This window comes from Lottia gigantea, assembly GCF_000327385.1.
Source record: "Lottia gigantea unplaced genomic scaffold LOTGIsca_97, whole genome shotgun sequence".
In the NCBI taxonomy this organism is placed as follows: domain Eukaryota; kingdom Metazoa; phylum Mollusca; class Gastropoda; family Lottiidae; genus Lottia; species Lottia gigantea.
This window is the reverse complement of record NW_008711143.1, coordinates 285,199-301,979: the sequence shown is the minus strand read 5'-3', so window position 1 is coordinate 301,979 and position 16,781 is coordinate 285,199. Positions and strand designations below refer to the sequence as shown.

The following is a 16,781-nucleotide window of genomic DNA, read 5'->3' as shown; positions in this document are numbered from 1 at the left end:
GAGCTTATAACTGGTGAAGGAAAAGCTTAAAACTGTTTAATAATTGAAAAAGTGTTTATACATATAATATTTATTTGATATTACGACCATTACCGTCTTTCTGTAATCAGACTATAGTAATGTATACAGCGATATTTGTAATAGTGTGCCTCGGACTACAAGGAGTTTTAGGGTACCCAGGTGGAGCTCCGTCCTCTGCTTGTGTCTTTCTTCTGCCAAAACATGGATATCCACCTTTTGAGGCTCAGATTTCACCGAGCCCCTTTAAATTGGTGTTATCATCGGCTACATACAGCCCCAGTCAGGAGATGGAAGGTAAGATTGAAACCAGTTGAAGTCCTATGTATTGTTTTTCAGTTCCAAACACATTGTTGAATTCAAAGGTTACGTCAAAAAAGAGAAAAAAAACAGGTACGAAAATGAAAAATTGGCAAGATTTAATATGAGTCAGTTCTGACACTCTCGGAGCATCCTAATGTTATTTCAGGAGAAAAAGGTTGTCACAATAAAAAGAGAAATTATACAACACTGGACATAAAATAACCCATAAAAAGGGAAAAAATAACGGAGATTTATTACAATTTTTCTTTGAAGTGACTTCATAACTTTGTTTAAAGTTTTATAACTAAATGTCAAATTACCCATATTTAAGCCTCTGACATGAAACGGAAGTGGATTTTAAATTCATTCTACTCTTTTTAACTTAATCCACAGGTTTTTTTCCATAGCCGATAGACATTCAGCCATTATAGGTAAATGGGTTGAGAACCCCCAAAAAGCATCGATAAAGTAAGAAAAGGGAAATGCGTATTATATTATATCTTGTAAAGACTCTCGTTCGACTTAAATCACTCGAATTATTCACATTACTCGTACTTATAATATTATACCCAAATCATACACACTATATTTACTTTCTAATATTACTCACTCTCGCATATTATTAACATCAACCATTTCAATCATCCATGGTACACACAATTATTAACATTACTCACTTTATTTATATAACGCACACTACTAACCATCATATTTACTCATAACCAGTCAATTACTCACATTTAATGTTATTTATCCATTATACTCATGTCATAATGCATCCACATAACTCACAAAACTCATACCACTCACAATACTCATGTTACATTACTAACATTACCATCTCACTTATTACTGACATAACTAATATTACTCACATCACCTATACTACTTACACTATCGTACACAGAACCCTTATTACTGAGATACTAAACTTAAATACTTCATTTATCTTACTCACATAACTCATATCAATTATATTGCTCTTAACACTTATACTACGCCCTCACATAATATATTACTCACATCACCTCTTTTACGTCAATCGTATTACTTAAATTACCCATATTACTGATATCAATCATATTACCCGTATTACATCACATATTACTTCACTCATAGTACTCACACCACTTATATTACTCGCACAACTTGTATTACTCACACAACTTATATTACTCTCGTACTAATCCCAAAACCTATATTACTCACATTTTATATAGCCCACAGTTTTTGTTTTACTCACAAGTCTCATATTATTCACTTATCTCATGCTACTTACATGACTGTATGACTCAACATACTCACATGGCAGTATTCACTCAAATAACTCATATTGCTTTTATTAATCACATAATACATATATTATTACTAACATAACCCATATTATTCAAATAACTCGTATTATTTACATAGCTCATATTACGTACATGATTCATATAACTCACTTAATGTATTACTCACATAGCCCATTGCTCATAGTTCTCACACAACTATAAAAACTCACACAACCCATAATACTCACATCACTTGTATAACACACATAAGTAATATCGTTCATATAAAACATAAAACCCAGATCACTCATAATAAACACATCACTCAGATATTGCACATGACTCATTGTATAACGCATATAACTCATATTATTCCCACAAATCACATATCTCTTACCACTTATATTTCATATCATCACTCACAATCTCACATCACTTGTATTACTCACATTACTCATGTTCACTCACATTTCTCACGTAACTCTTAACACTAATATTACTCACATTACTCATGTTCACTCACATTACTCACGTAACTCTTAACACTAATATTACTCACATGACTTATAACTTATATTACTCCATTTATATTATTCACCTCACTCCAGTTACTCACATAACTCATATATCTCACCCAACTCCTTGTACTCACATTACTTACACCACTCATATTATTCATATTACTCACAAATCTAATATATGAAGTGCTTACTAATTTCAGTTGCCATTGTGTCAGAGGCCTCACCCTTTAATGGATGGTTACTTCAAGTGAGACGGGTTGATAACGATATGATAGTTGGGCAATTCATTGCATCACCGAAAGGATCCCGAATCGTCTCTTGTAATGGCCAGAATAATTCAATAACTCATTCCAATAGTCATATGTTTCCTAATACGACTCTCAGAAACAAATGGATTGCGCCACAAGAAGATGTTGGAAATTTGATTTTGACGTAAGTTTTATTTTCTAGAGTTATACTTCAAAATGAGGTAATAAGAAAAAAAAGGAAATTCTATATTTTTTTTGGTTCTCTCTACCAAGCAGTCAATAATTCAGAGCGAGAACAAATACGGGATGAGATAAACTGCCTCGAGCATATACAGGAATGATGAATATGATGACATCATGAGTAGACATTATTGCTTCTTCAGTCAAGGTTTGATTGATAGGGGGTTTATTATAAAACTTGACTTAATTTACACTTTGTCATTTGGCCATTCTTATAATTAGTTAACTACTTGAATGTGTATGCATGTGATGGGTTTTGATTCAATATATCAATACAGATACAGTGCTAATCCAATTCACAATGGAATAACATTCATGTATGACGTTATAGCTTATGCCTGCATTGCAGAATTTCTAATAGATTGTGAATTTCGTCCCCTTAGTTTAAAAATTTCAGTATTGATGAAAAGTGATCTATATCATCCTGGTAGAATAGAATTAGACTTGATATTCAATTTAATCTGTCTTAATAACAACATAAACTGACTTGCATTTATTTCCAGAGGGACAGTTTTAAAAGATTACAGTACGTTTTGGGGACCTCTTGAATCTAATGAGATTCCATTTCTACCAGCTGCCCGATCACAAGGTAAGTTAATGAACGGAATCAAATACTCTGCAAATAATCAATACAATTTCACACAATACAATTTTCAACTCTAATGAGGATAATTAAATCAATATTGTGCACCACGTAATCAATATATTTTACAGATACAACAACTCAAAGACCAATCACAACATCAACCGCAACGACAACTGCGTCAACATCCACATCGAGTCCTACAACAACCTCACGACCTACGACTACATTATCGCCAACAACATCTACACAAGCAACAACCACCACGATCCCACCACCAACGACGACACAACCTACAACAACGACGCCACAATCCACGACTACGTCTACTACCACGCCACAGCCAACAACAAGATCGTCTACCACAAAACCACCAACAACCACATCAACAACAACTGTAAAACCAACGACCAAACTGCCGTCCACGACAACAACGCCGTCCCCAACAACTACTAAGAAAGCACCTATTCAGCGAATGATTAGCACAACGAAAGAGCCACTTCAAGAACCGTCATCTACACTGACCCCAGAAAAAAGTACTGGGTCGCAGGATAGTTCTTCGTCTGAAACGCAAGAGAAAACGATTCCGTCAACAGCCACCAAAGATGTTTCTAGTGATACATCGGGAAACGGTAGTGGTTCCTCCACAAGCCAGAATCTATTATTATTTTTATCTTTATTGGCTTTATATCGGTGTAATTAAATTTATTTATTCTGTTTATCTTAGTTTTATCGAGGAAGTGGTAATATATACTGCGTTATCTTTAATAACTAAGTGAATGGTATGAGCGCTATTTCGAACTCCCTGCAGTCCCTGTGGCATCAAAGATTTAACAGGGGCCATTAGATTTATCGTCCCTCAAATTCAACTTGATGTTTTGTTCCTAGCCATCAGGTCACGCTTTCAAGCTTGATGCACACTGGTTAGCATCACGTTTTAAAAAGACCGCTTTATACTCTACCAAGTGAAGCGCTGGTTTTTCTTTGAGCGAGCAAGCTTCAAAGCTCAGCTAAGCGAAGAATATTATCCTACTTCATCGCATCGCTATGGTCTTTGCAAATAAATAAAGTGCTGGAACGATTGGTCTTTGTCTGACATTTCTGTCGCCGATTCGTCTTGAAAAAAAATATCGCGCCACCGAAAGGATTTATTATGTCAAACAAGTTTGATAATTGTCTCTGATAGTTTTATCGTCTGAAAGACAGACCGTCATCATCCAAACAGATTGATTTTCTTTTCAATTGCATGCTTCGCACGTGATTACTGACAAGGTGGAAAACGACCGACTTGAGATTTTTGTCTCCTTGTGTGCCCGTGCCCGTGCCCGTGAAACTCAAGACAAGACTCTAATCGGCGACAAAAGTCTCCGACCAAGACCCTTCGTGTGTCCGCATCTTTAGAGACAAAAGGAAGACGAAACAAAGTGGCGTCGCTCAACATTCGAAAACTTGACTTCGGGCAGCTGAGGATTGTGTAGCGAATCGAAGCTTCGCTTAGCTCTTCCGTTTAGTGGATTATAAACTGGTCTTTACTATTCCAGAGAAGTGAGTTATCAACGGTACTATCAATAAATCAGTGAATGTATGGGACGGGCGTCACTGGTTGTCTGTATATGAGATAATATGATTAAACATAATGATAAAGCATAGTTTAAATTCCCATATTTTAATCATAGCCTTTTTCTGTTTATCATGGTCAATAACTTCAATTTCAGCCGTAGATCAACTTGCCCCCCATTCCTCTCCAGTCCGATGATTCCTCCCCACTTCCTCCACGGGGTCTTTCAATTCCTCCCCTGTTGAGAAGAAATTTTTAGCCTTTAAATGCGTATGTGCACGTTTGAAAGTAAAAATGACGACTCGTCTTTTCTTGATACTCCACTAGAAAATACATATTTCTAAATAGAAGGTAATATTGCTAGTTTGAGGTATATTTGAAGGCAATTCAAGTAAAATGAAGTTCTGAAAACTATTAACATATATTTTTTACCCAAATCACCATGGCCATTAAAGGTCCACAAGTCTATGGGGAGGTCTAATTTCCTCTATAGTATTAAATAATGACTTATAAAACAAATTTATTGACAAATTATAAAACAGCACCTTAATCATGAGAGATTGACAATTCGCAGCGGACAAGATGAGAGAGTCCGTTTATGATATATTCATACACATTGATGGTTAAGTCCATCTACACCATGTGAAGCTATTAGGAACTTCGTACTTCTACCTTGACTGCAATAGTCCCTTTGATACAAGAATAGTGACTATTATAAGTACAAAGTTCCTAATAGCATAGTATTGTGAAGATGGTCTTGGTGTTACAAACTGTGTAAAAGTTAGAATATAACAGAACTTATAGCATCACAATAATTATTTCAATAATATACAAGGATCAAAAAAATAAAAAAGGATATTTAAAAAAAATATTTTCAGTGAATCCTCTCATCCAGCAGCTTCCTGGAGTATCTGAACTCATAAACAGAACATTCACTGGAATAATGAGGATTCATTAAAACTCAAGGGCATAAGACTTTCACTGAAATTAGGACACAGAAATACTTATGTCATTATCAGACAATGACATAAAAATAAATTAAATCTAAGTGATTCTGAAAAACTACCATTCATTTTTATCTCCTTTTAGAGTAACTGTCCCTTTCTCGACTTCTACTGGAACTACCATCACGTTCTTTTCTAGAACTATTTCCTATTTCCCTATTTCTTCTATTTTCCCTTTCCCAGCTTTTTCTACTTCTCATACTCTCCCTTTCCCTACTTCTATTTTCCCGTCTTCTTCCATTCTCTCTTTCCCTACTTCTCCTTTCTTCCCTTTCCCTACTTCTATTTTCCCTTCTTCTTCCATTCTCTCTTTCCCTACTTCTCCTTTCTTTCCTTTCCCTACTTCTATTTTCCCTATTTCTCCCATTGTCCCTTTCCCTACTTCTCCTTTCTTCCCTTTCCCTACTTCTATTTTCCATTTCAATATTTTCTTTCATGATTCTAGAATCTTGATGTCTGTCTCCACCCAATTCATCACTTTTTCTACTCTTTTCCTCTCTATAACTATCACTGTCTGTTCTTCTTTCCCTATGAATAAACTTAATATAGTTAGCTCTGTCACTCTCACTAGATGAACTTCTCTGTCGTTGATTATGCTGAGAAGTAGTTTTATATGATTTCTGATGCATCTCACGTGAACGTCTTTCATTGTCACTGTCATCACATGAAGGTGGTTCAGGTTTTATTTTTTTGACCAGACGTTTGGAATCGTATTTTCCAAAACCTCTTTCTGAATGTTTTTCTTGTTTAACAAATCTTTTAAATCCTCGATTTCTGTCCCCATTTTCATGAGGTTTGTCATGTCCGCACTGTCTAGACATGTGTTCCTCATCAGAGTCACTTTTCCCATGTTTATGGGATGATCTGTTCTTCTTGTGTCTGTATTTCTCTTTTTCACTTTCACTGGAGCTATCAGAACTCTCTTCTGAAAAATATAAATATATAATAAAAAAATTAGAACAAATCAGGCTCAGTTCTCTTTAACTATAGATAAACTTACCTTAAATATTTGTTTTGTCATCTGTTATAAATACTGTTTAGTGTCATTAATAGTCAGAAGAGTTTATGTTTATATTTATATTTAGACATCTATATCACTTGAATCTCAGTCGAATTTATCCTGGGTTAATCTGATTCGATTTGGTCTAAAAACCATTCATACTGTATAAAATCAAATTTGATTATGGTAATCAGCGCATTTATTGTAGCAGCGAATCAAATCGATATACGTTAATCGAGTAAATCAACTTTAGAGGGTCGTAGCTCTGTTAACTTCTGCTTTAGTAATGGCGTCCAACATGTCAAAACCATTACTTGCAGGATAATTTCTTCCTGCCTATCCGCCATCTTGGAAACTATAAATAGTATAATGTTCATTTATCCTGCAGTATAAATCAGATTCGACTTTTTTTGGCATTCTGATTAGGGTAATCGGATCAGATTTACGTGCGTAAAAATGCCTCTAATGTCTACATCAGTAAATCATTTCAATTCAGTTCACACCACTGGCTTTCTTGAGAGTAAAAAATTTTAACTGTTACCTTTCTCTTTTTTCTTCTGTTTCTTTTTAGATTTTTTCTTTCCCTTTTTAATTGTAGCCAAACTATCATCATTACTGCCTTGTAGCTTAGTCAACTTCCTGAAATAAAAAGAAAAACCTTCATGATAGTAATATAGAAACCACAAAACACTGCTACTGACTAACATTTATATACAAATATTATTATATCAGGCTGAAATAAAAATTAAACCTTGCTGAAGATGACTGTGAATTTGAAGGGAACATTAGAAAGCAAAATTGACTAACCTAGCCAAAGTGTTACAGAAAAGTGAGCATTGCCCACCACACTTATATATCATGTGATAAGATATTAATATAACATACAATCATCTTAAAGGTTATTCAAAATTATTTCAGAAAAAAAGGCATCTTCATTCGTATGATAAATCTCCAATTTACAGGGTTAATTTTTCTGACTCTACTGTCATAATATCTATCAGAGGCTGGAATAGAGGCAGATGTTCTGGACTAAAATGTGGTAAAATGTAAGTGGTTTAGAACTATGTAGCTAATTCTCAAAATATTACTAGGTTACTTACTTAAGTAATTTTTTCTTCTGTTTTGGAGTGAGAGACTGTAGAAACTGAATTTCAGGATCATCTGTTTCATTCTTATTGATCATCTACAAAATATTGATATTTATTAAAATACATGCAATGATATAAGATAGTTGTGTGAACTCTACAAATTTGAAGATGAATCAGTCACATGCACAAATCCTAAATAGAAGTTGATAAAAGTACATCATAAAAGAAAAGACAGGTTTTGATATCTTCTTAGTGTTTAGATTTTTCTTTTTATCAAGCAGACCTTTTACTATCATTAATTGTCTTCTGTAATTAGAACACAACTTAAAAAACGAAGATAAAGAGCTTGACTTACTAATTTACTTCCACTTCCACTTTCCTCCATAAACTGTCCACGAACACTTTTCTTCATAGAAAAACCATCATCTTTTAAACTGTTGATTAAAGAGGATGTACTGGTTTCAGCTGAAATAAACAGGATCATAGAAATGTAACATCAAACTTGATCTAAGAAATTCCTGATTTTTTGCCAAACTGTGACCATTTTTTGAAACAAAGTATTTCTTTTTTTTTCAAAATATTCAAAATTTAAAGTTTATGATTTAATTACTTACGTTTTGGTGGTTCTGCTGTCAGATTTTGGCCAAAAAAAGGACAAATTTTATCTGTATTAACATGACCCCACTGTCTACATTTGATACATCTAACATTTCTGACTTCAATACCAAACGGTTGATCTTTAATATCTTCATCTCCCTTAGCATATCTTTAAATAAATATAAAATATAAACTTTCAGAAAAAATGAAAAGAAAACAAACCATGTCTGGATCATTTGATATCACTAGAAAAAATCCATGTATCAATTTGATAAGTAATAAAATAGTAAATGCATAATTTACGAAGGGCACAATTGTCATGGAGAGAAATAACAGACTGATTTTAAAATCTATTAACCCATTCAACTATCATAGACTAAAACTTACGATTCCCTAGGAGCATTAAATTTTCTCTGCCACTCAAACTTCACATCATCTTCCCCTTCATCTTTCTATAAAAAACAAAATACAAATTATTCCTCATTTCAGTTCAACAGTAAATACCAGATATGCAATTAGAAATATTTCTTTGGAATCACAAACAGTTTAAGTTTTAATATATAATGCTTATACTAAATCAAATATTTACAGTGGGTTGACTCGGCTATGGCATCACAAATAAATATAGATTAAGATAAATATTAATTAAGCTGTAAATAGATTGGAAGTCTAGATTCTGCACTAGCTTTATTGTTCTGTACTTTGTGTAACAATTGTGACACAAGACTTGAGCCTGGTAAGCAAAGGCAAGGATTATGATCAGTTCCAACAAATTAAAAAAATACAGTTTTCAAAGTTATGACATACCTCTTTTCTCTTCAAGCCTGGTGGAGCATCATATAAAAAACTTAAACCCATTTTTGCCTTTTCATCCCCCAATAAGGCTCTGAAATGTAATTTGGGGTTGAAAGACAGCAATCCTATGGAAAAATTGCAACTTTAAAGATTATTCAATGAAAAAGTAGGAAAGATTTCAATATTTGTTGAAAAAACAAAAGGTGCAAAAGTCTGATTGCTTTATAATAAAAGCCATTTTTTTCTTTGCCTTTGAACATAAATTTCAAATTTCAGAATTTGTTGCAATGGCTGACTTACCTGACTACAGAGTAAGTCACCAACTAAGTAGTTCATTAAAATGGATATTACCTGTTACTCAGTTGGTCCTGTTCTTTTTGATATTGTGCCAACATGTCTTCTTGTTTCTTCTTTTCAAAAACTGATTTCTGTTCAGCCATCCATACCTAACACAAACATTAAAATCATTATATAGTTGAGTTTTTACTCAAGTAATTGGAGACAGAAATGAATTTTAGCTGACAAAGTACTGTCAATGTCATCAAATAATACATCAGTCCATTTATACAGCTGTGTCCCATAAAACTTTATTCATATCGTGGGTGACCGCTTGAAACCCCGTATAACGCTATATGACACGAAATTACTTTTCATGAAAAACCCAAAAAACTTTTTCTACGCATACTTTGTTAAAATTTTTTTTACAGCTATACATGGTTTTCATTCTTTGAAAATTTAAACCTTGTATAACAATTTGAGTACTCCGGCCTATTCAACCAGTAACTCGTATAATAGTACAGTATACAAGGTTTTTCGTTTTCTTCCGCAGAAAATGGAACATTGAACCTCGTATAATATAATATTTTACGAGGTTTTAAATCTGACGGTTTATGTACATGTTATCTAATTAGTGGTTTTTGGGTTTTTTCCAACTTAGAATACGAGGTTTTGATCACAAGATCCGCGCTTTTACGTGCTTTTCAACAGTACCAAAATGTCAAAATGTAAGGGCAGATGCTGAAGGAATAAAAAGAACCCCATTCTGATAAAAAAAAAAAAAGAACTCCATTCTGAAAATTGGCGTGGGTTTTAACTTCAAAATTGTGTTGAACTTTGCTGGTTGTTTTAGAGTGAATTGGAATCAGCCTCGAAATTATGAGAAAGTGACAGACAGTGATATGCATGGCATTATGATTATTTTATTGACTTTTTGAAAAATGTGATTGTGGTGAGAAAAAGTAATATTTATACCTACTCTTTTAAGATTTTCTTTACTTGAAGGATGAAAGAACTTCTTGGTCATGTAGTTATTGTAACCTTTGCCCATTTTGAACTTCTAAAATCTACAAAATACGAATAAAAAGAGAAAATGTTACGGTATGTTAATGTCGTTTAATCTTAAAAAATCAACAACACTAGATAGAACATTCACTTCCGGCGGAAGTTACAATACTTGATTAGCTAAAACATTTGTTTTTCAAAATCTAATCTCTCCTTCTGACATTATATTCAAATTTGAATAAAAAAAATTAGATTACTTTGAAGCGTGAGTTGTACTATTATTTTGACTTCATCATACCACTTGGTAGCGAATTTAAGTCCTTTCAGTTTCATCTACAAGTTTGATCATGGTGCGGATAAGGCCTAATTATAAACTTTCAAACAAGTGCGACTACGTAGAATAAAAAAAGCTGACAGCAAAATAATGTTCTGTGCCAATCTAAGGGTTCTCTGGCGACAAAAAGGCGGATTCTTGTAAGTGTTTCTGTAAAGATCATTACATATTATTGTATCAAGATATTCCAGAAACATCGTATTTTTAAGAACTACAAATCGGGCAAATTAGTGGAATAATTTGAATGTGGTCTGATGAATTTCTTAAATAGAGTTTTCTCCCTTTGGTCGTAAATGGACATGAGCTAATCTTTGTGATGATTAGACTTTGCTCATGTTTCCATTGGAATACATAATTTCACTTTAGCGCTTTGCATTGTGATGTATATGGTTTGTTTTTTCATTATGTAGGACTATCATGATTCCCGCTTAGTAAATCTAATAGAAATTATGGAACTCTTTCTTCCTATTAGTAAATCTAATAGAACTTATGGACTAGGCATACCTCTAATCCGAAGGAAAGGCCTTGAAGGGTGTCTTGGCTAGCCTGCCCCTATCGTTTATTTTCATAGAAGATGTTTTATGGCATGCGATATCTTACTTGAACTGATTAGGCGAATGTTTCAGGAACCAACTGGGGCTACAGACTGTGTTGTTTGTTAAACGTTGTGAGATTCACATGTCTGGTATCACAAACAATGGGAGGGTAGAGAATTCTACAGCATCTGGTAAAAAGGAGACCCATTTAGAAATCACGGCTGGTAACAAAAGAAATCCTGTACGTAGGCTATATGTGTTTCATGTCAGAATAGGCCTATGATAGGTTCAGACAGATATTCCACTTTTCAGTAGAAACACAATTCGTTTTGTATTCATTACCTGTACCATACCTAAGGGTAGGCGATTATTTCCGGCTGTTCCAGCGAATCTTACCAAGTTTCCGAAAACATTGACCACTTTTTACTACAATTGGCTTGCAACATCCGTCGTACTTGAAAGACACTACCGATTTAGATATACCAGATAACGCGTTTTTCATTTCTTTAGATGTAACGAGTAGGCTGTGTATACGAATATTGATGACAAGTATGGTTTAGACGCTGTTCGAAAAGCCTTTCTCAGAAACCCAAAAAAGGAATAAAAAATCTGAGTAATGTTCTTGTCCATGGTAGATTAGATCACCTTTCATTAACTCCCTGAAACAATCGCTTTGCATTTCTGAATTATTTGTTTCTCTTATAAAACCTTATACTGGTACTTTATGCATTATCAACTTCCTAATCCTGTCAGGTCGATTGTGTTTTTTGCCACAGAAGCACGTACCAGTTATAAGTATGTAGTATGTAAATTGTCTTTATAATCGGATTGTTTGTATTTCAGCAAGTATCACAAGCAACAGTTATAGAAATCAGAAACGAATCAGACCGAGTAAAGGGGCTGACTTTGAAAATTGCACACACATCATTTAACTTCAAGGCTGGGCAATGGTATGTATTTTAAAAGCGCGCAACTATTATGGGGTATGTTTTCGTTACATTCACATACATCACAACAATTTGATTATTCCTAAGCGCTCTATATTTCTTCAAGAATTGATTTTGTTTATCTATATTTTGACATATATTATGTGTGTATGTAAAACAAATTTTCGAAAGTGAACATGATGAATGATCCAGACGGTGACAATATAAATTGTTGAAACGTCGTGTACCACAACACCCAGGAGTGAAATACAGTTAATAGTATGGATTTAGTAATTTTATTGATATTTTGTTACTTGTATCCAGGGTAGATATGTATATACCAGGTGTTGATGTGGTAGGTGGTTTCTCCATGTCCTCGTCTCCTAAAACATTACTAACAGACCACACTATAGAACTCGCTATAAGTAATAGTTCTCATCCACCAGCTCATTGGGTACATACACAGGTTGGTTAATTTTTTATCTATGTTTGACAACATCTGTACCAATTTATACTCGAAATTATACTGGTGAATGATGAAGATTATTCCAGACCGAAAGATTTTCGTACGTCAACTAAGATAAGATTTCGGAGAAGGGAGGTTTGGTACTCGCAAACCTATCAAAACGGTAACAATGAATAAAATAATTATTTAGAATTTGATTTCACAGAATAGAATATTCAATCTGAAATGTGTCAATTTTAAGGAAACTTTAGAGAAAATCTTCAAATTATGTCATTGTGTCAAAGAGTTGTCAAATTACCAACTATTTGCTAGCGAAAAGTAAGTTTTGAAAAGGATAGTAGTTATGATATTTCAGTGTAAAATTGGAGATGAAGTAAAGTTGCAAGTTGGTGGAGAATTTTATTTCAACCCACCTAAAGAAGTCTTAAAGGATGACGTTCTTCTAATTGCGGGAGGCGTGGGAATAAATCCTTTATATAGTATAATACAGCATATTAATGATATACGCCAGACTTCCACTTGTAAAACCTATTTATTATATACAGCTAAAACACAAACAGATCTTATATATAAGGTAAGTGGCAACGTCGACTTTACAAAATTATATTGACTGTCGTGTGACTGACAGAATCTGCTAGCAACCATATTTCCATGTTTTTTTTTTATAGCAGTTAAGGTTGATACACTACAAAAAAAAGATATCTATTGATGGTCGATTTTCAAAACACGAAGCTATGAAGTATTGATTTGATGAGGGATGTATAAAGCAAACAATAAAATTCCTCTCTTTTATGATCCGAGCTGGTATAGTGCTATAACTTGATATTTTCTGAAAATATGGGAGTTCTCATCGCTATATACAATTGATGTATTGAGCGCTATTTTAACAGTGAAAATATTTGTTATTGTTTGATTTATTATATTAATAACCATTTTATGTATTGTTTTCCTGCGGTTGATCTGTTCAGTGAAGCTGAGTGGATGGCTTTTGGTACCAAAATATTTTTTTTTAATGATGACAACATGGCGTGATTATATCTTCAGACTACACTAGACACATTGTTTGAAAAATGTCCTTATACCACAGTTCAATATTACACCACCCAATCAACACCAAATCATCCCTCTATACATTGTAAGTACCATACTTAATTTGTTTACGGATTAAGGCTCTTTTGTGTTTTTAAGGGGAAATTATGGCAAACAGTGGTATAAGTCTACATTTTTAAATCAAAATAATTTTAACGTGTAGCGCATGAAGAGAGATTTCTCTTCGGTAACCATAATTAAAATTAAAGGCATGACGAATTAACGTGGATAATGAACTTTTAACACCTTCATCACCTTCATCATGATATCCGTTTGGTAAATCCAGCATCATGCAATCACAACTTTCTTGCTTTAAAATAATAACCACCCGTATCTTTTCTGGTTGAAATAATATAATGGCGAAGTATACAATAAAACATAAAACACTAGACTATTATAAATGAAGACCACAAATCACAGTCAACGTTAGATGTAATGATTTGAAAAACGGCGCGAAAGAATCAGCTTGAATTAATTTTGCTAAAAGCATATATCTTCTGATTTAGTGCGATGTTTTCATATCAGCTTGGCATGATATTGCTACTGTTATTTTCTCTGTATTTGTAGATAGAAGAATAGATGAAAGCGATATACAGTCAGTAGTTAGTAATTGTGATTTGAACTCTCTACACGTTTTTCTATGTGGTCCGCTTTCAATGATAAAAACTATGAACAAATTTTTGCTCCAGCAGAAGGTGCCCACTTCCAATATACACTTTGAAAAGTGGTTTTGACCGCATCCATCCCTGTAGGCAATGTTTACTCTTCTTGATTGAAGATCCATACAACCAATCCTGTTATTTTTTTTAGTTATTATTCTATGTACTATTGTTTTATATGTGAATAAATGTTTATTCTTGTTATATGGTCATAACGTACATTTTCAATCTTATTGAAGGGTTCATCTCATTCTGTCGACATGTTTCGGATATAAAATATCTATTAAGTCGGATATTGTGTAAATGTTCAATATTAGGATTTAGAGAGATTATACGCTCTATGGATAAACACTTGTCTCTGAAGAATGCAATAAATAATGTATTAAAGAAATATAATTTAAAATACGCTATTCAAGCAAAACAAAACGTATTGGCAATCTTCTATAATATATCTAGTTAACAAGATCTTGTCCGAAATGTTTAAGTTTCGTGGATTACTTCATTTAAACTTTAAAAATCGTGATACTGTACTCTATGACTTCTCGCCATGAAATGCAGAAGTGAATGGCCGAAAAAGGCAAACCCCTTTCATTCGAATTTTATTTCAATTCACTGCAATTAGTGAGTATTTACTGAAATTGTCAAGTAAAGTTATTTAAGGTCGGCAATTCAATCAAATTCTATTGACCAAACCTTATTTTCCTCTAATTCTATAGCGGTTTTTCAATAATTTGAAGATAACATTTGAATAAGGATTTAGTTTGTCTATATCATCCAGACATCTGTATCAGACGAATTTAAACTAAATTGGATGTTCGAGTGTATTTTGTATTGTCGCAGGAATATGAATGAGGTCAAACCAAATCACTGTCAAAATCTACTTACACGACAAGAAAGAAATCAGTTACTTGTTTAGATCTACTCGATGTCACGTTTTGTGTTTTGGGGTAGAATTGAAAAAGTATTTATAAAGAAGTAATTAATTTCGACTGCTTCGCCGTCAATATTAATATCGTCTTTTTACAACCTGCAGCCAACCGTTCAAACATAATTACAAACTACAGTACAACCTCCGTAAACGGACGAAAACCAGTTTTTGTTTTGTTAATCCAATGTTAATAAGAACAATTTTACGGCGCACACAGCTATCGGTCACCTTGATTTCACTAATGCTTGGATGCGCAAGATTTCAATTGAAGTCATGTCATTGAGATCAGATTTGGTAAATTAAAAGTCGAACAAGATATTTATGCACTTGTGGATCCGACTCTGAGTACTCTGAGTAGCTTGTATTACTATTTATTCTACTAAAAGGTTATTGGGTTGCTCGTGTTTTTATGTTGAGCACAAATATCTTTTCTTGACTATAATATTAATTATCAAAAAATATAAATTCTCTGCTATAATTGGTTAATATAATCATTGAAATCATAAACCCCAAAATCATTTATTATCAAATCTATCAAATTTTCTAGAACGAGCCAAAGGTTTGACTGTATCCAATTAGCATGACTGAACGAGTATACTGAATCAGTCTAGATCGTTAACATGTTTTATGAGATTAGTTTACATTCCATGTTACTTGTTGGAGGAAATATTCTTGAATCTTATATATCAACCAAACTGTTATTCAATAATACATTGTAAGAAGTAAAACATAAAATCATAATATTTACAGTTGTCTGGGTTTGAAGTATCTATTCCTTGTTTTCTAATTTTTTTCAAGTTCTTATTACAGTTATTTTGAAACCTTACCCCTTAGTATGGAATGAGCACTACACTATATCAAAAAAAAGGCGTAGACGGACTGATTTGCTAACCTAATTTAGAGATTGATATTAGACGACAGTACGATGTTTGCACAACACAGTCTGACCATAATGTAACTTGTGACTCTTGACTGCAGATGTTGAAGTGGAGATCAGGAACAGTGCTGGGGATTATTGGCCAAGGGAGGGCTAATAAAAACTCAATTTTCAATATATTATATTGTTCCAGCATAAATTATGTTGTTAAACGAAAGAATTAAAAAAATGTTAAGACAAAAATTGAGCCCACCACGTTAAAACGTATAATACAACACTAAAAGAGAAACTTGCACAAGGTGCTTAATAGAACAATTCTATACGGTTATTAGCTGACATAACTACACTCTGACATTACTGTATAAATCTGCATGACTTCCTTCATTTCAGCATACAAAGTTTTTAACTATATAATTATCGACGTTGGTAGTTTGTTTTAAGTGATCTCTCAAGCCT

The 16,781-nt window shown here is 33.4% G+C and overlaps 4 protein-coding genes across 4 annotated transcripts; 2 read left to right on the top strand and 2 right to left on the bottom strand.

The window, feature by feature from the left end:
• On the top strand, nucleotides 1-3,906 carry LOTGIDRAFT_237152 (hypothetical protein). Its single transcript, XM_009068981.1, has 5 exons — nucleotides 1-315; nucleotides 358-411; nucleotides 2,317-2,548; nucleotides 3,108-3,193; nucleotides 3,319-3,906. The coding sequence occupies exons 1-5, from the start codon at nucleotides 120-122 to the stop codon at nucleotides 3,888-3,890; spliced, it is 1,140 nt and encodes a 379-aa protein (XP_009067229.1). The 5' UTR covers nucleotides 1-119; the 3' UTR covers nucleotides 3,891-3,906.
• A 1,914-nt stretch (nucleotides 3,907-5,820) lies between these two features.
• On the bottom strand, nucleotides 5,821-6,674 carry LOTGIDRAFT_170338 (hypothetical protein; the record flags this gene model as incomplete). The annotated part of the gene is made up of 1 exon (XM_009068980.1): nucleotides 5,821-6,674. A coding segment is annotated over one exon (854 nt), but the record flags the coding sequence as incomplete, so codon positions are not given.
• Nucleotides 6,675-7,849: 1,175 nt separating this feature from the next.
• LOTGIDRAFT_223519 (hypothetical protein) lies at nucleotides 7,850-10,628 on the bottom strand (the record flags this gene model as incomplete). The annotated part of the gene is made up of 7 exons (XM_009068979.1): nucleotides 10,485-10,628; nucleotides 9,581-9,675; nucleotides 9,242-9,320; nucleotides 8,822-8,886; nucleotides 8,452-8,603; nucleotides 8,193-8,302; nucleotides 7,850-7,932 (listed from the first exon to the last, which is right to left on the bottom strand). Coding segments are annotated over exons 1-7 (654 nt in total), but the record flags the coding sequence as incomplete, so codon positions are not given.
• Nucleotides 10,629-11,522: 894 nt separating this feature from the next.
• Nucleotides 11,523-14,595, top strand: LOTGIDRAFT_170336 (hypothetical protein; the record flags this gene model as incomplete). Its single annotated transcript, XM_009068978.1, has 6 exons — nucleotides 11,523-11,621; nucleotides 12,224-12,330; nucleotides 12,631-12,772; nucleotides 13,128-13,346; nucleotides 13,817-13,907; nucleotides 14,429-14,595. 6 exons carry the CDS (start codon nucleotides 11,523-11,525, stop codon nucleotides 14,593-14,595), a joined length of 825 nt encoding a protein of 274 aa, XP_009067226.1.
• Between the last annotated feature and the right edge of the window lie 2,186 nt (nucleotides 14,596-16,781).